General features: G+C 50.9%; 1 protein-coding gene across 1 annotated transcript in view; it reads right to left on the reverse strand.

The window, feature by feature from the left end:
• Positions 1-609: 609 nt before the first annotated feature.
• Positions 610-15,434, reverse strand: part of LOC115550335 (solute carrier family 45 member 3) — a 28,197-nt gene continuing 13,372 nt past the window's right edge. Inside the window, exons 2-6 of the mRNA XM_030365272.1 lie at positions 12,129-12,422; positions 8,293-8,483; positions 7,104-7,785; positions 3,897-4,162; positions 610-3,479 (exon numbers count right to left, since the gene is read on the reverse strand). Coding sequence (XP_030221132.1) covers positions 3,048-3,479; positions 3,897-4,162; positions 7,104-7,785; positions 8,293-8,483; positions 12,129-12,276 — 1,719 coding nt within the window. The 5' untranslated portion in view covers positions 12,277-12,422 and the 3' untranslated portion in view covers positions 610-3,047. The remainder of the gene's footprint in view (positions 3,480-3,896; positions 4,163-7,103; positions 7,786-8,292; positions 8,484-12,128; positions 12,423-15,434) is intronic.

The following is a 15,434-nucleotide window of genomic DNA, read 5'->3' on the forward strand; positions in this document are numbered from 1 at the left end:
AAGGTGGTCACGTGTCTGGCGGCCGGCCGCGTCCTTATTTAGAAGGTAGGTGTAGAAACAGGCCAATCGTCCCCGCCGCTCCGCGCTTCCCTCTCGGATAATAAGAAACTCTTCTTAACCGGATTGTGTTTCAGATTGTAACCGGCGACCCAGAGAGGGCGTGCATCGATAGCTTAAAATACATCAAGGATAGCACCGGATAGCCCGCTGCCATGAAACGAGATACGTCCCTTAGCTTTAGCACGCCATTCGAATTGACATGAAAGCCCGTCATATCATCCGACCGCCAGCAGCGGAGGCGCGCCGAACGTCAGTGCGCTCCCGACAGTGTTGCGTCGCCGGAGCGCGCAGTTCTCCGGTCGTCCACTAGAGGTCAGCGTTGACCTACATTTACATCTACATTTAGGGCATTTAGCAGACGCTTTTATCCGCAGCGATTTACCATAAGTACATTTGTCGTAAGAAAGTGCAAAAACAATATATAGGTACAATAAGGAATCAGCGCCTAAGGACTTATAACAGAGCTGGATGATAGGCTTTATACTGTGTATCAGTACAGAACACTACAGTGGACGTTTTGGTTTCCATCACATCATGAGTCAAAGAGGATATAATGCAGTTTGTTTATTGAGTATAAAATCTATTTGGTAACTGCACAAATTTACTACAATTTAAAAATGATAGATTAACAAAGGGTCTGAATAAAAAACGTAAAAATATGGTTATTGTAGACCCATTGTATTCCAAAGGTTCAGGTTCAATAGTAATAAACTGGGCACTTTGTTGAAACAAATCAAGAAGATGGGAACAAGCGATTTACGGGCCAACAAGTAACTCCAAATAATCTAGTAGACTCCCAAACAATGTTGTAGATTTCTGAAAGGAAAAAGTGGTTATAAGCGAATAACGTAAAGCAATATTACCGACCATTTTGTCAATATCCATCTCTGATGGAAATTATGAACCTAATAATAGGAAAAGTTCAACAAATATCCCAACGGCACACGGTCGTTGTGCATGAGACTTTACGTTTGGCTGTGATGGGCTGACAGGTGATGATGGTGATGCCGACATAAGAGGGTAATGTTGTAAAACGATATTAAAATAAATTATATCTCTGGATGCTACTAGACCACATTCATACAAATAATGTATCTTTCTCACCTTTTTACAAAACTGACCATTGTACTCGCATATGGCCAGACAGCGCTAAGGCCGTTCTTAACGTGTGCTTATGGGTTTTATTTAAGTATAATAAATAAATACATATGTACATTTTGGAAAAGGTTTAGAGGCACTTGAAGTGAACCTGGCCAACAGGTTGGTCGGTCATTGCAAACAGACGCACAACTCGTTATAGTACAGACGCACAACTTGTTATCGTAAGGACGCACAACTCGTTGTCGTACTGGGAGGCTGGATTAAATCCCACGTGGTAGTCTTCATCTTTTCCTGCTTTATCTCCCAGTCTCCTGTCTCTTGGACACACTGACCAGCCAGAGTTTCTGATTGGCTGGCTGGCTCAGCATCCCAGCAGGTTAATACAGACGGGGTTGGGAGTTGAACCACTTGGCACAAAGACCCGCCTCTAGTCCCGTTTCAATCGTCCTGACCCGAATGTCATGTCATGGATTAATAAAATATCATCTTAATGTTAGCCTTTACACGCATCTTAATTATTAATTATGTTAGCCTTCAAATGAAAACCCTATCCCTGAAGAGCCCTACCAGTGCACCCCTTAGAGGTCATGCCCTTAGAGTACACCCCTTAGAGGTCACGCCCTTAGAGTGCACCCCTTAGAGGTCACGCCCTTTGGTCTTCCGTCAAAACATCTCGGCCGAGGTCAGGGGTCAGCTAACGATTAGCGGATTAGCCTGAGCAGCAGAGCCGAGCTCCTTACCCTCGATTGTCGTAGTAGAGTTAGGACACTAAGCAGTAACCTGAGACCAATGTCCGTAGAGGGAGCATTGTGTTGAGAGCGAGATGCTAAGGCAGTCCATAACCTCACACAGGTTGCATCAGATCTTCCCATAGGGATATAAATAAGAGTAAACACACTATGTACAGCAGCAGGTCACACAGACCGAACGAGGAGCTGGGGGGACGAGCGTGTGGACAGACGGTCTGACGTGGTTCTATGATGTGAGGGGGAGATCTTTTAGGAGTGGATTGGTTTCATTGGCAAAGTGCACTTTTGGTGGAGTTTCTATCAGACAGAGAACTCCAGTGAAGCTGCTGGTAGCCAGCACAAAATGGAGGGGCAGCGTCAGCCAGCGTGTGTTAAACTTGCTATGGCACTTTGAGTGGTGATATGTTGATACATGGTTAAAATTCAGAACCAAACAAATCTTAAAACATACAGAGTATATGTATATGAGTGTGTTATTGCACGTGTGTGTGTGTGTGTGTGTGTGTGTGTGTGTGTGTGTGTGTGTGTGTGTGTGTGTGTGTGTGTGTGTGTGTGTGTGTGTGTGTGTGTGTGTGTGTGTGTGTGTGTCTGACATGCAGACTTCGTATGTGTCCAGTCTCCTTTTTACAGTAAGTGTGTGTGTGTGTACCTGAGGAAGAGGATGGTGGGCAGAGATGAAGGTTACTGGCACCGCAAACACCATCAAAGTACCTTGAGATAAGGGCAGGCTGCCTTGAGAACTACTCGTTCTACTGTGACACGCCACTAGGGGGCGTTCCGACAGAACTACATGTTCTACTAAGATCCGCCAGTAGGGGGCGTTCTTTTAGAACTCTTTTCTATGGAATTCAGCAGGATTCATTCTGTGAGGACACCACTAGGGGGCGTTGGTCTGACAGTCCATCCCCTTGGAAACCAGAGGAAACAGTGACTGTGTTGACTACCCCCCCACAGTTAAAGGCTGGCGAGCGGATACACACAGTCGCCCACACACACAAACACACACGCACTGAACCAAGCCCTCGCTGACGGGGCAGCCCCATGGCGGGGGCAGGGGGGCGCGTCAAGTGGAACCAAAGGAGGAGCAGAGACGGGTCCACCGGGTCGGCCATGGCTCCGGCTCCGCGGCATCAGGCCTCAGGTCTTGAGGTCGCGCTGCTCGAAGACGATGCGGTTGGCCAGGCCGACGGCCAGGCAGCCGAACACCACGGAGCACGCCATGTAGGCGGTGACCGACTGCACCAGCTGCACGATCAGTCCCATGAAGAGCGTGGGGAACACCTGCGACAGCAGGAAGGTGCTGTCCAGGATGGCGAAGTCCAGCCCCACCCCGCGCTTCTCAAAGCCCCCGCCCCCCTCCGTCTCCTCCGGCACCGCCCCCCCCGGCCCGGCCGGACCCTTGGACGAGCCGTTCTGGCCGCTCGGGCCGGTGTAGAAGTCGGAGCCGCCCGGGCCGAAGTAGGCGTGTCCGTTAAGCCCCGCCTCCGCGTAGCCGGCGGTCCCGTTGGGGGGGTCCCGCTTCACGCCGTTCGTGTGGACGCTCTTGGGGTTCCTCTTCGCCATGTAGAGCTGGGAGAGAGAGAGCAGAGAGTCAGGGACCGCTCAGGGGAACCGGGGACTGAAACAACCAGGGACTGACACTAGGGAGGGACTGAGCTCAGAACGGGAACTGGGAACCGTTCTGCTCTCTGACCCGTCACAACGGGACCCCTTTATCCAAAGCATGTTACACAAACAACCATATATCGGTATAGTAAGGAAGTTCATAGAACAAAGTGCCAAGCAATAACAATCGCTAAGTTAATCCATTCCCCGTATACAACAGAGACAGCTAGGATAAGATGCCACGCAAAGTTCTATTTTCAAGTGTCAGGACGTACAACATACAATAAGTGTGCAAGAGGGTGTGTGTGTGGGGGTGAGGGGGGAGGCTATGCAGACTCCAGGTGACCTCTGAGCTGTGGTCAGCGGCCGGGCGTGGCTCACCTCCTTCTCCTTGTGGTAGTGGCAGGTGAGGGTGTAGGGCAGCGTCTGCAGCGTGGCGTAGGCGTAGCCCGTGAGGGCCGACATCAGCGTGACCAGCAGCACGCTGTTGGAGACGCATATGACGGCGGCGGAGAGCGTGAAGCTCGCCATGCTGCTCAGGTAGACCCAGCGCGAGCCCAGCCGCCGCACCAGCCGGCTCATCACCAGCGAGAAGAAGGTGGAGGTGGCGCACTGCAGGAACAGACCCAGGCTGCCCATGCGGATGCCTGCAGAGAGACAGAGGTTTAGTGGAGGTGGGGAGGTGGAGGACTGCTGGGAGACAGTAGTTTAGTGGAGGTGGAGGTGGAGGTGGGGAGGTGGAGGACTGCTGGGAGGCAGAGGTTTAGTGGAGGTGGAGGAACAGACCCAGGCTGCCCATGCGGATGCCTGCAGGGGAAACGGGCGGTAGGCTTAGCTCAGGATGTAGAGCGGGTTGGCTGGTAACCGGAAGGTTGCTAGTTCGATCCCTGGCTCCTCCTAACTTAGTGTCGAAGTGTCCCTGAGCAAGTCACCTCCCCTTAACTGCTCCCGACGAGCCGGTTTCGCCTTGCATGGTTGACTCTGGTCGTCGTCGATGTGTGTATGAATGGTTGTAAGTCGCTTTGGAAAAAAGCGTCTGCTAAATGCCCTAAATGTAAATTTAAGCTGAGGTTTAGTCCATTTATTAATGAAGCATGTTTTAAAACAATTAGGGTGGACCAAAGTGCTTGACCCCAGCACAACAGCTTGGGTCAATAAGGACAGGGAGATGGAGGTAAAATTGTCTTTGGTCGATTCACATGCAAGGGAGAAAGAATAGGGATTTAAAATAATAGTTCCTAACAAAAAACACCCAGATTCAGAGTATTCTGTAGGTGGATCAGTGGTTAGCATCGCTAACCTCACAGCAGGAGGGAACAAGGTTCAACCCCATCACAAAGGTTCTGGGGTCCAATCCAGAACAACCTCTGCTATCTAGTTCTAGTGTTGGTCCTGCCTCTAAAGAGGTCCACATGTATGTGAAGTTTCCTAGCATGCTAGGATACTCTGCATGCTACGGTACTGAGCAGGGTTCTGTTTGAGGAAAACATCTGCTGAAATGTTCTATAAAACACAGCAAGTTAAAAATAAGTCATGACATCAAGGACTTCCACGGCCTGAGTGAGGCGAGGCAGTAACAGTATGACTCTGACGTCGGCACCTCCAGCTCCCAGCCCTGTTGACAGTTTAATCCTCTCAAGATGTCCTCGGATCAGGAGTATTTACTAATATTATCATTAGTTCACTATGAACAGCCAATCACAAAGCCATTGGCTCTGCCACACCCAGGCGTCAAGCGGAATGTACACAAAGCACAGCTTGGTAAATAGAGGTAGATGTACTGTAGAACAGGGCTGCATTATGGGCTCTGGGATAAAGTTGGCGATACTTTTTGGTGGAGTTAATCAACACAAAGATATCCAGTGAGTTTAGCGACTACTGAGCTAGCAGAGTGCTAACTGTTTTGGTCAACTCCACTGGGCTAGCCTGAGCGTGCTAACTGTTTGGGTCGGAGGCGTATCTATGTTCCCCGGGTCACATGTTCCCCGGGTCCTATGTTCTCTGCTTTGTATGTGAACGGGGAACATAGGACCCTGTGAGCAAATCTTTTATTCGTAGGATGGCAGGGGCAAGTACCGCCTTTTTCGCCTCTGATTCGCCTGTGATTGGTTACAATGTCTCTCCTCCGATTGGTTATGGTTAGGGTTAGGTTTAGGGTTACCCCTCACCCTAACCCTAACCCTAAACCTGACCCTAATCCTTTGCACCCGGGGAACATAGGACCTGGGGAACATAGAGATGACCCCGTTGGGTCTACCCCACTGAGCTAGCAGAGTGCTCACTGTTTGGGTCTACCCCACTGAGCTAGCAGAGTGCTCACTGTTTGGGTCTACTCCACTGAGCTAGCAGAGTGCTAACTGTTTTGGGTCTACTCCACTGAGCTAGCAGAGTGCTCACTATTTGGGTCTACCCCACTGAGCTAGCAGAGTGCTAACTGTTTTGGTCTACTCCACTGAGCTAGCAGAGTGCTAACTGTTTTGGTCTACTCCACTGAGCTAGCAGAGTGCTAACTGTTTTGGTCTACTCCACTGAGCTAGCCGGAGAGTACTAACTGTTTACAACAAAAGGCCATTATAGAGCACAGTAGAGGACATTAAAGAACAGATGAGAACAGTAGAAGACAGCAGAAGACAGCAGAGGCCAGTTAAGACAGTAGAGTTCAATAAAGACCAGTAGAGGCAATTCGATACCAGTAGAGACCAGTAGGAGTCAGTAGAATGCAGTCGAGGACAGCAGAATATAAGAGGACAGTAAAGTGCAGTAAAAACAGTAGGAGCCAGAGGCAGTGGAGTCTAGTAGAGGCCAGTACAGACACAGTCACTTAAAGGAATACAACACACACAGAAAAAACATAGATCACAATAATAAATAGTAAGGACTCAGATGAGCCAGACCGGTTTTGGCCGCCCTGTTCTGACTGCCCTGTCACTCTCAGGCTCATGAGGAAGTGGTTTTATTTTCCCCATAACTTCACATTCAGCTGTCCTCGAACACTGGTTCTGAAGGCAATGTGTGAGGACTCGAGGGAGGACGTGCGAGAACATAGTCTGTATTTAACTGAGCAGTATGAGGTTTGTGACAGCACCAATGTCATCAGCCTCCCTCTCACGTGTGACAAAGACCCAGGCTACTGGTCGTCGAAAGGTCTGGAGGAGGAGTGATAATGGCTGCCTGATCAACACTGGATCAGGGTCAAACATGGCGGCAACGACCCACCAACATCACAGATGAACCAGATGCTCGACCACTTCCTTACTGCTGATCAAAAGTCTGCGGCGCCACCAACTCAAAATGTCAGTAAACTAATAAGCCGAAGTATTCACTGTATCCATCTGTGTCCGTCCGTCCGTCCGTCCATCTGTCTGTCTGTCTGTGTATTTGTGTGTGTGTGTGTCTTTGTCTCTGTGTGTGTGTGTGTGTGTGTGTGTGTGTGTGTGTGTGTGTGTGTGTGTGTGTGTGTGTGTGTGTCTTTGTCTTTGTGTGTGTGTGTGTGTGTGTGTGTGTGTGTGTGTGTGTGTGTGTGTGTGTGTGTGTGTGTGTGTGTGTGTGTGTGTGTGTGTGTGCGTGCCTCTCCCTCTCTCCCCCTACCTTCATCGTATCTCAGGCGTGCGGCCGTCCCGGGCGCCGCGCTGGGCTCCCCCTGGTACAGCCCCTCGCCCACGAAGTCGGTGTAGAAGAGGATGAAGCTCATGACGGCCACCCAGCTGCAGAGCTGCGCCGCGCAGAGCCGGCGCATCACGGCCGGCACGTGGCAGTAGCTGCGGTAGAGCGCCGGCGTCATGGCGACGCAGGGCCGCAGCAAGCACAGCAGCGGCAGCGAGCGCAGCAGCCGCAGCTTACACTTCACCACGTAGCAGCAGGACCGCGGGGGCCCCCCGCGAGGCCCCGCCTCCAGGGGCCCGCCCCCCCCGGCCTCCAGGAGCCCCTCCGCCGCCCCGCCCCCGGCCCCGGCGCCGGCCCCGCCCCCCGCGCAGGCCGGCTCCTCCGACGCCTTCATGGTGACCAGCACGCTGCAGACGAAGATGAGGATGAGGATGGCGAAGAGGCAGTCGGCCTGGCCCCCCAGGTACACGGACAGCAGGCCGCGGCTCCAGTCCAGCGCGGGCAGCAGGTAGCCCACGCAGCCGCCCAGGCTCACCATGAAGGAGAACATGGAGAAGGCCAGGTCCTCCTGGTCGCGGTACAGGTCCGACAGCAGCGCCTCCAGCGGCGTGAAGCACACCTGGCCGCAGAAGTCCAGCAGCACCACGCCGAAGATCAGGAACCCCACCTGGGACGGAGAGCTCACGTCAACACTTACTCTATATACAGCATATACGTCACATACCCACGGCCCCTTACTCTATATACAGCCTACACACTTATTCAGTCCCTTATCCCCAGTCCCACTTATTCAATCCCATATTAAGTCCCTTATTCTATATATCCTATACATCGCATAAATACAGACATATATTCTAACCTTCATTCTATAGATTTGATTACATTTAAACCGATGGTTTCATACATTATATAATCGACATTTATATATTTATATTTAATCTATATAATCAATCTATATTTATGTATAATCGATATAATCCATATTTATATATAATAATCGATATTTTGATATAATCTGTATTTCGATATAATCTATCTATATTCATATATAATCAATATTTATATATAATCTATATTTCCGAGCACGCGCTCTGGTGTTCAGACTCCCAGTAAGGGGACCGGTTGGGACCGGGTTGATCCGGTTGGGACCAGGTCGAACCGGGGTGACCCGTACCTGCAGGTTGGTGCTCCCCCAGGCCAGGCGGGCGGCCAGCCGGTCAGCGTGGGGGATGATGAGCAGCGCCAGCAGGACCCCCAGGGAGAGGAGCCAGAGGAACGGCCGGCGCCGCCCGTAGCTGCTGTTGCATTGGTCGCTGGCAGAGCCAATCAGAGGGATGAACAGCAGGCCCAGCACCGGCCCGACCCCTGCGCACACACACACACACACACACACACACACACACACACACACACACACACACACACACACACACACACACACACACACACACACACACACACACACACACACACACAAACACACAGGGAGTGATGGAGGAGAGGGTGAGCAGAGGGGGTTGATATGTTTGCATATTGATATCCCGGTCTGTTGATCCTGTAAGGTCCATCCTTCCTGTATGACTCTCCCCCGTCACTGACACTCATCGTGGAGGCCATCCCTCCTCCTCTCCTGATCCTGGTTCAGACGCAGTGGCTCCCGTGTACCGGGTGTCCCAATCACCTCCTTATTGCCGCACTGGGATCAGAGGTCTAAAGACCTTTTGGGTTGGTTTGGACTGGTTTAAACCTTTTTGGTTTTGGACTCTAAACCAGACTCGTTAAGACTCTAATCCAACACAGGGCCAGTCGTTATGGAGCACATTCAAATCACACCCCATTCTCTAATTAAACTTTACTTTCAAATCTCAACAGAAACATGGAGGACCGGTCATAATCTATCGGACTCATCGACAACACTGAGGGTTGGAGCGCATGTTAGTGTAGGATTGGGTGCTGGTGTGTGTTGGTTTATGTTTATTGTGTTGAGCTCCTATAACGTCTATACAGTAAACTTACTCGACAGTAAACAGGGTAAACCTCGACAGGGTAAACTGTGTTAAGATAAGGGTTCCCTTATCTAATCTAGTTTCACCAGACCTCAGCCCCCGTCCCTCAAACACACCGTATCTAATCTCTCCTTCCCCCCAGATGTCCGCCTCTAATTAAAAAGGAAATTGGGCAAAATCCCGGAGCTCAGTTTCACACGGACCATACGAGAGTTAGCCCTCAGAGTGGGACTCATGCTGGAGTCCCTGTGGGCAGCAGAGCACGACCACAAACACATCACACAACTCATCGCCTCCTCCCACCACTTGCTCTCTGACACACACACACACACACACACACACACACACACACACACACACACACACACACACACACACACACACACACACACACACACACACACACACACACACACACACACACAGAGAGAGAGAGACAAAGAGAGCGAGGGAGCGAGCGAGAGAGTGTGAGAGAGCGAGCAGGGTGAGAGTAACATGATAGGACACTGGAGAAGGAGAGTAACCACTGAGGCCCGGTGGGCCAGCTAATGGCAGTGAGGTAGCCACCAGACGCGCTATCTGAGAAGCCACCGCTGCAGCTTTAATCTTCCCAGGGCCCCGTCTCCGTCGCCCTCCCTCCCTCAACTACACTCCAGCAGGTGAGAGACGCGTCTTCTGAACCTGATTCATTAATCCTCTCTGGGGGCCGTTTGCTCCTCCTTTGCTCCTTCCTTTATAGACATTAATATGATGATGAGCCTCAGAAAGGCCCTGGTCGGCCTGTCGGAGGGCCAAAATCTAGCGGACTCTGGTAGTTCCTCTTTGCAATGAAGTAAAATAAACAGAAAGAGGAACTGAACTGAGGCCCTTCAAAATTGAAATGAAAATGTATGAAGTTGTAAGTCTTCCTGTTCTTCGTGTTGGGAAGGTTCACACGATGTAACTCGCAGGAAGCAATCTATTTCTGTCACACACGTTATGATGACAAACTGGTAACAAACTGAAACCCAAAGTATGGACATAATTCAACCAGTGGCCATGTTGGTTCTTCACACTCGCTGAGGGGGGAACAGCCAGCATTTAGAATTAATAAGAACCGCGTTAACAAAAAACACTCAAAATGTACTCTTCACCCCTAGGACTGAGGTCTAGAGGAGAGGACTGAGGTCTAGAGGAGAGGACTGAGCTCTAGAGGAGAGGACTGAGGTCTAGAGGAGAGGAATTAGCTCTAAAGGGGAGGACTGAGCTCTAGAGGAGGACTGAGGTCTAGATGAGGACTGAGGAATAGAGGAGAGGACTGAGCTCTAGATGAGGACTGAGGTCTAGAGGAGAGGACTGAGGTCTAGAGGAGAGGACTGAGGTCTAGAGGAGAGGACTGAGGTCTAGAGGAGAGGACTGAGGTCTAGAGGAGAGGACTGAGGTCTAGAGGAGAGGACTGAGGTCTAGAAGAGGACTGAGGACTAGAGGAGAGGACTGAGGTCTAGAGGAGGACTGAGGTCTAGAGGAGAGGACTGAGGTCTAGAGGAGAGGACAGAGGTCTAAAGGAGAGGACTGAGGTCTAGATGAGGACTGAGGTCTAGAGGAGAGGACAGAGGTCTAGAGGAGGACTGAGGACTAGAGGAGAGGACAGAGCTCTAGATGAGGACTGAGGACTAGAGGAGAGGACTGAGGTCTAGATGAGGACTGAGGACTAGAGGAGAGGACTGAGGTCTAGATGAGGACTGAGGACTAGAGGAGAGGACTGAGGACTAGAGGAGAGGACTGAGGTCCAGATGAGGACTGAGGACTAGAGGAGAGGACTGAGGACTAGAGGAGAGGACTGAGGTCTAGATGAGGACTGAGGACTAGAGGAGAGGACTTAGGTCTAGAGGAGAGGACTGAGGTCTAGAGGAGAGGACTGAGGACTAGAGGAGAGGACTGAGGACTAAAGGAGAGGACTGAGGTCTAGAGGAGAGGACTGAGGTCTAGAGGAGAGGACCGAGGTCTAGAGGAGAGGACCGAGGTCTAGAGGAGAGGACCGAGGTCTAGAGGAGAGGACCGAGGTCTAGAGGAGAGGACCGAGGTCTAGAGGAGAGGACCGAGGTCTAGAGGAGAGGACCGAGGTCTAGAGGAGAGGACTGAGGTCTAGAGGAGAGGACCGAGGTCTAGAGGAGAGGAGAACCCATGTCCAGCCCAGAGGGACTCCTCCTGGTCTCATTAACCAGACCCCCTGATGGGGCAGATGCTCCAGACCTCTTGGGGTCAGACTGTGAACCAGCGGCAGGGGGCACATTCCTTAAATACCTCACATAACTTGAGTCATGTGCCCCTCTTCGTCGTCTTCTCTACGGCTCCTCTACCTCAGGAACAACGCTGTCTGGGACTGGGAATGCAGACCGGATGGATTCGGTCGGAACAGCTCCGGTCAATTTCATGCAAATAATAAATGAGAGATGGCGATGATGGAAGCCGATCTCTCAGAACAGACGGAGTGTTGTGAGGGTCCGCTCCGTCTGCCTCCGGCCCCACAATGCCCTTTGGTTAGCCTGTAACCAATGACTTACAAACCTTAACCCCCTTAGGGATCCCCCGGGGTCTGAAATAATGAATTATTTGATATAACTTAACCCTAGTCCTGTCTCCCACTGGTACACAACTTTCTACCCCTTTTCCCATTAACTCTTAAAGACGTGCCAGTACAACAACCAAAGTATGCGTGTGTGTGTGTGTGTGTGTGTGTGTGTGTGTGTGTGTGTGTGTGTGTGTGTGTGTGTGTGTAGGTGTGTGTAGATGTGTGTAGGTGTGTGTAGGTGTGTGTAGGTGTGTGTAGGTGTGTGTGTGTGTAGGTGTGAGGTGTGTAGGTGTGTGTGTGTGTGTGTGTGTGTGTGTGTGTGTGTGTGTGTCGTTAAGTCTCACAGCTGAAAGGCACTAGGTTCGATCCCCATGGTCCTGCAGCCTTAAGAGCGACCTCGCTCCCCTCCCCTAGAGGACCTACCTAGGAACTGGTCTAGTCTAGAGGACCTACCTAGGACCATTGTCATGTATCTCTCCTGCACGCCGGCCTCCAGCAGCATTGGGGGGGCGTAGGTGATGCCGGCTGCCAGGCAGATCTCCAGACCGCAGGTCAGCGCGTTGAGCAGGACCAGACGCCAGCGGGAACGCCATCCGGGCATCCTGACCGGACCGGCGCTCGTGGCCGGGGGCGGAGTCTGATGGGGGGGTGGGGTGGACGGGGGAGCCACCTGGGAGAGAGGGCAGCGGTGTCACCTGGTCGTCTCAGTTGACCAGGTGGATCCATCTTGCTACCGGCATGCTGGATCTGAGGAGGAGGAGGAGGAGGAGGAGGAGGAGGAGGAGGAGGAGGGGGAGGAGGAGGAGGAGGAGGAGGAGGAGGGGGCTTTTAGATTCATATTCCATCGTTGCCCCATTACGATCCATTCTGAAGGTGTCCGACCACACAGTCAAGTCAAGTCAGGTAAAAAAAAAAATCTGTAGCGCATTTACAGATGGCTGAGCCTGAACAATAAAGTTTTTAAGGCAATAAACAAAGAAATGGCCTAAGGCAAAAAGTAAATGACTGTAGGAGTTAAAAGAATGCAAAAAATACAATTTTAAAAAGGTAACTAGGGGACACTATGCACTGGCACTACAAAAAACACTGGACTTCCCCAGCGTGGTCTCAGTGGCGTCGCCATGGAAATTGTTAAAGTCATAACGTGCGGTTTTAAGAGGAAGGAAGGGCCAAACGGAGGAGAAGAAAAAATACCCATTTTCTAATTTCTCCCCGCATCGCTGCTGACCTCAGCCCAGTATCAACAGACAAGAGGTTTAAACACTGAAGGACGTTTCCACGTTGAGATAAAATTGCTGTAATAAAGCTTGGATAAAACAACACTATATGTCAAAGCAAATCAATGTAAGCCTATAGTTTATCTGCATTAGCAAACAAACAAACAGCAGAAAAGTTGAAGGATCAACAACCACAACAACAGCGGGCTGTGTGTGACGAGCGATGTGTGGACGACAGTTACCAGGTTTAGTGGAAGAGGGTCGCGAGAAACAATCAATCAGGATTCATCGATTAAATGTCTCCAGTGCCCATTAGCAGTAACATTACCAAGATGGAGGAGGAAGGTGACACTTTTAACTACTCAATAAAGGGGCCTTCATCGTTCTAGAACATCCTGTTGGTGTGTGACACTAAAACACTAGAGGGTGAAACTATCATGTATCATGTAGCACTTGGACATCTGACCAGCTCTTTGATAAAAGGGAATGTTGAGCCAATAGCCATCGTTGACCTGACGGCCATATTAGTTTGCTGGTTGGGTAAACATTCTAGAATCAGAACTCTTCAAAGGTCATCCAATGGTCCACCCAGGTCGCAGCAAGAACTTCTATTTAGTGTTCTATTAAGTTTGTAGAAGTTGTTCCGACCCTACCAACCAACATGGCCGACAGATAAATAAGGTCCACACCCAATGAGACTGAAGCCCTGAAGTACAAACAACACCTTGATGACTCTGAGCAGTTTCACCAGGGAACGGTTCTACTGCCCAAGGAGCTCGGCCAGATGTTGAATCATCCCACCCCCTGATACTTGTATACTGTGTGTACACAGCTGCTTACTTTGTGGCACCACAAAAGGTCAATGAAAGGTCGCTGAAGTTCCCCAGAAGGGCCGATGAAAGGTCACGACACCTGGGCTTTAGTGGCTCCAGGCCAGACGCTACGGACCAGAGGCTCAGATGTTCCTCCACCCTGGAGCCCGCAGCAGCTGGACAGCAGACCGGACCTCTCCCCCAAGCCGGGGCTAGATGTCCGGACGGCCGGAGAACGCTTCTATCGTCTGGTTCCATTGTGCTCCTTGAGCTGAAACACTGAGAACACCGACGGGGAGACGAGACGCTGCCTCAGAGATCAGCTTATTCATCAACAGACTATACGGCTCACATCGTTCAGCGAGACTACAGAGCACAGCGGGTCCTAATAGCCCTTGGTCTGATCTTCAGGGGAGATAGAGGGAGACGGAGACTGATATTCCCAGTGTGATTCATTTATGCCCTGATTAGTCACATATCCATTGTTTGACAGGGGTTTGGTTTTAACATCTGCTGCTACACATTAGTCAGACTCCTGCCACGCTCAGTCAACCACACTGCCACGATTAAACGCTCAGCGCTTCAGGATCCAAAACAAATCCAACAAGGACCAGAGTCTCAGCAGTTCACCAGCAGACGGACCAGAGATGCGAGTCCAGTAGACCCAGGACCAGGTCTAAGAAGCAGGTCTGAAAAACTCAATCCTAGACCTGAACTCGACTCAAGTTCGCTCACCAGGAACCAACAAGACCTCCAGGTTCCAGAACAGGGACTTGGTATCAAATGTAAGTCCAACTCTAAGGCCCCGTTCACACGAAGCCGAAACGGGCGAAACCGTTACGGTTTCGATCTATCCGGTTTCGAAGTATCTCCGTAAAGACGAAGCCAAGCGAAACCGGGTAGATCTGTAGAAACGCTGTAGTACACATTCCAGGCCCATAAGGGGCGCCTCTTCTGGTACAGAAATCCAGAAGAAATTAAATAAGAAGAAGAGGCGAGCATGCGCATAAAGGCTGCCCTTATGCGCATGCTCGCATGTGATTTCTGAGACTCCGCGGGCTTAAGAGCCATTGGCTAGGAGGTCGAGGGGTGGGGCGATGACGTCATGGTTTGCGGTTTCAGTCGGTTTCAGGCGTACACACGAATCCAAAACGAAACCGGGTAGATTTGAAACCACCTCCGAGGGTGGTTTCAGAAGTTTGCGGTTTCGGTCAGCGGATTCGCCGGCTTCGTGTGTACGGAAGGCCGAACCGTACAAGACCTTTGCGGTTTCGCCATGAAATCGGCTTCGTGTGAACGGGGCCTAACCCTGCTGTGCAACACATTAGGCTGCGAGGATACACGCTCATGCTAAATTACAGTATATATATATAGTTACCCAATCTTAGGAATCTGGAATTGAATCCTCTGGAATTCCGGAATTCAGTTTTCTGGAGGAGGTGCCTAAATAAAACGATGTCACTGAATTAATAAGAACGCTGTAGCGAGGTCCAGAGTCTGGACTGCAGGACTACACAGCCCCGATACTATACAGCCCCGATACTATACAGCCCTGATACTACACAGCCCCAAGACCGTATCATCGGATCTGCGAACAGCTGGGGCAGAAGAATGTCCAGTGCTATCCCTAGAAGACTTGGGCGCAGCTGTGGACCGCGTCTTCTCCGTACAGCCTCCCAGAACATCCCAGGCGTCATGGTTCCGTAGTTACCACCATCAGGATGAACAGA

Source organism: Gadus morhua, chromosome 9, assembly GCF_902167405.1.
Source record: "Gadus morhua chromosome 9, gadMor3.0, whole genome shotgun sequence".
NCBI lineage: Eukaryota > Metazoa > Chordata > Actinopteri > Gadiformes > Gadidae > Gadus > Gadus morhua.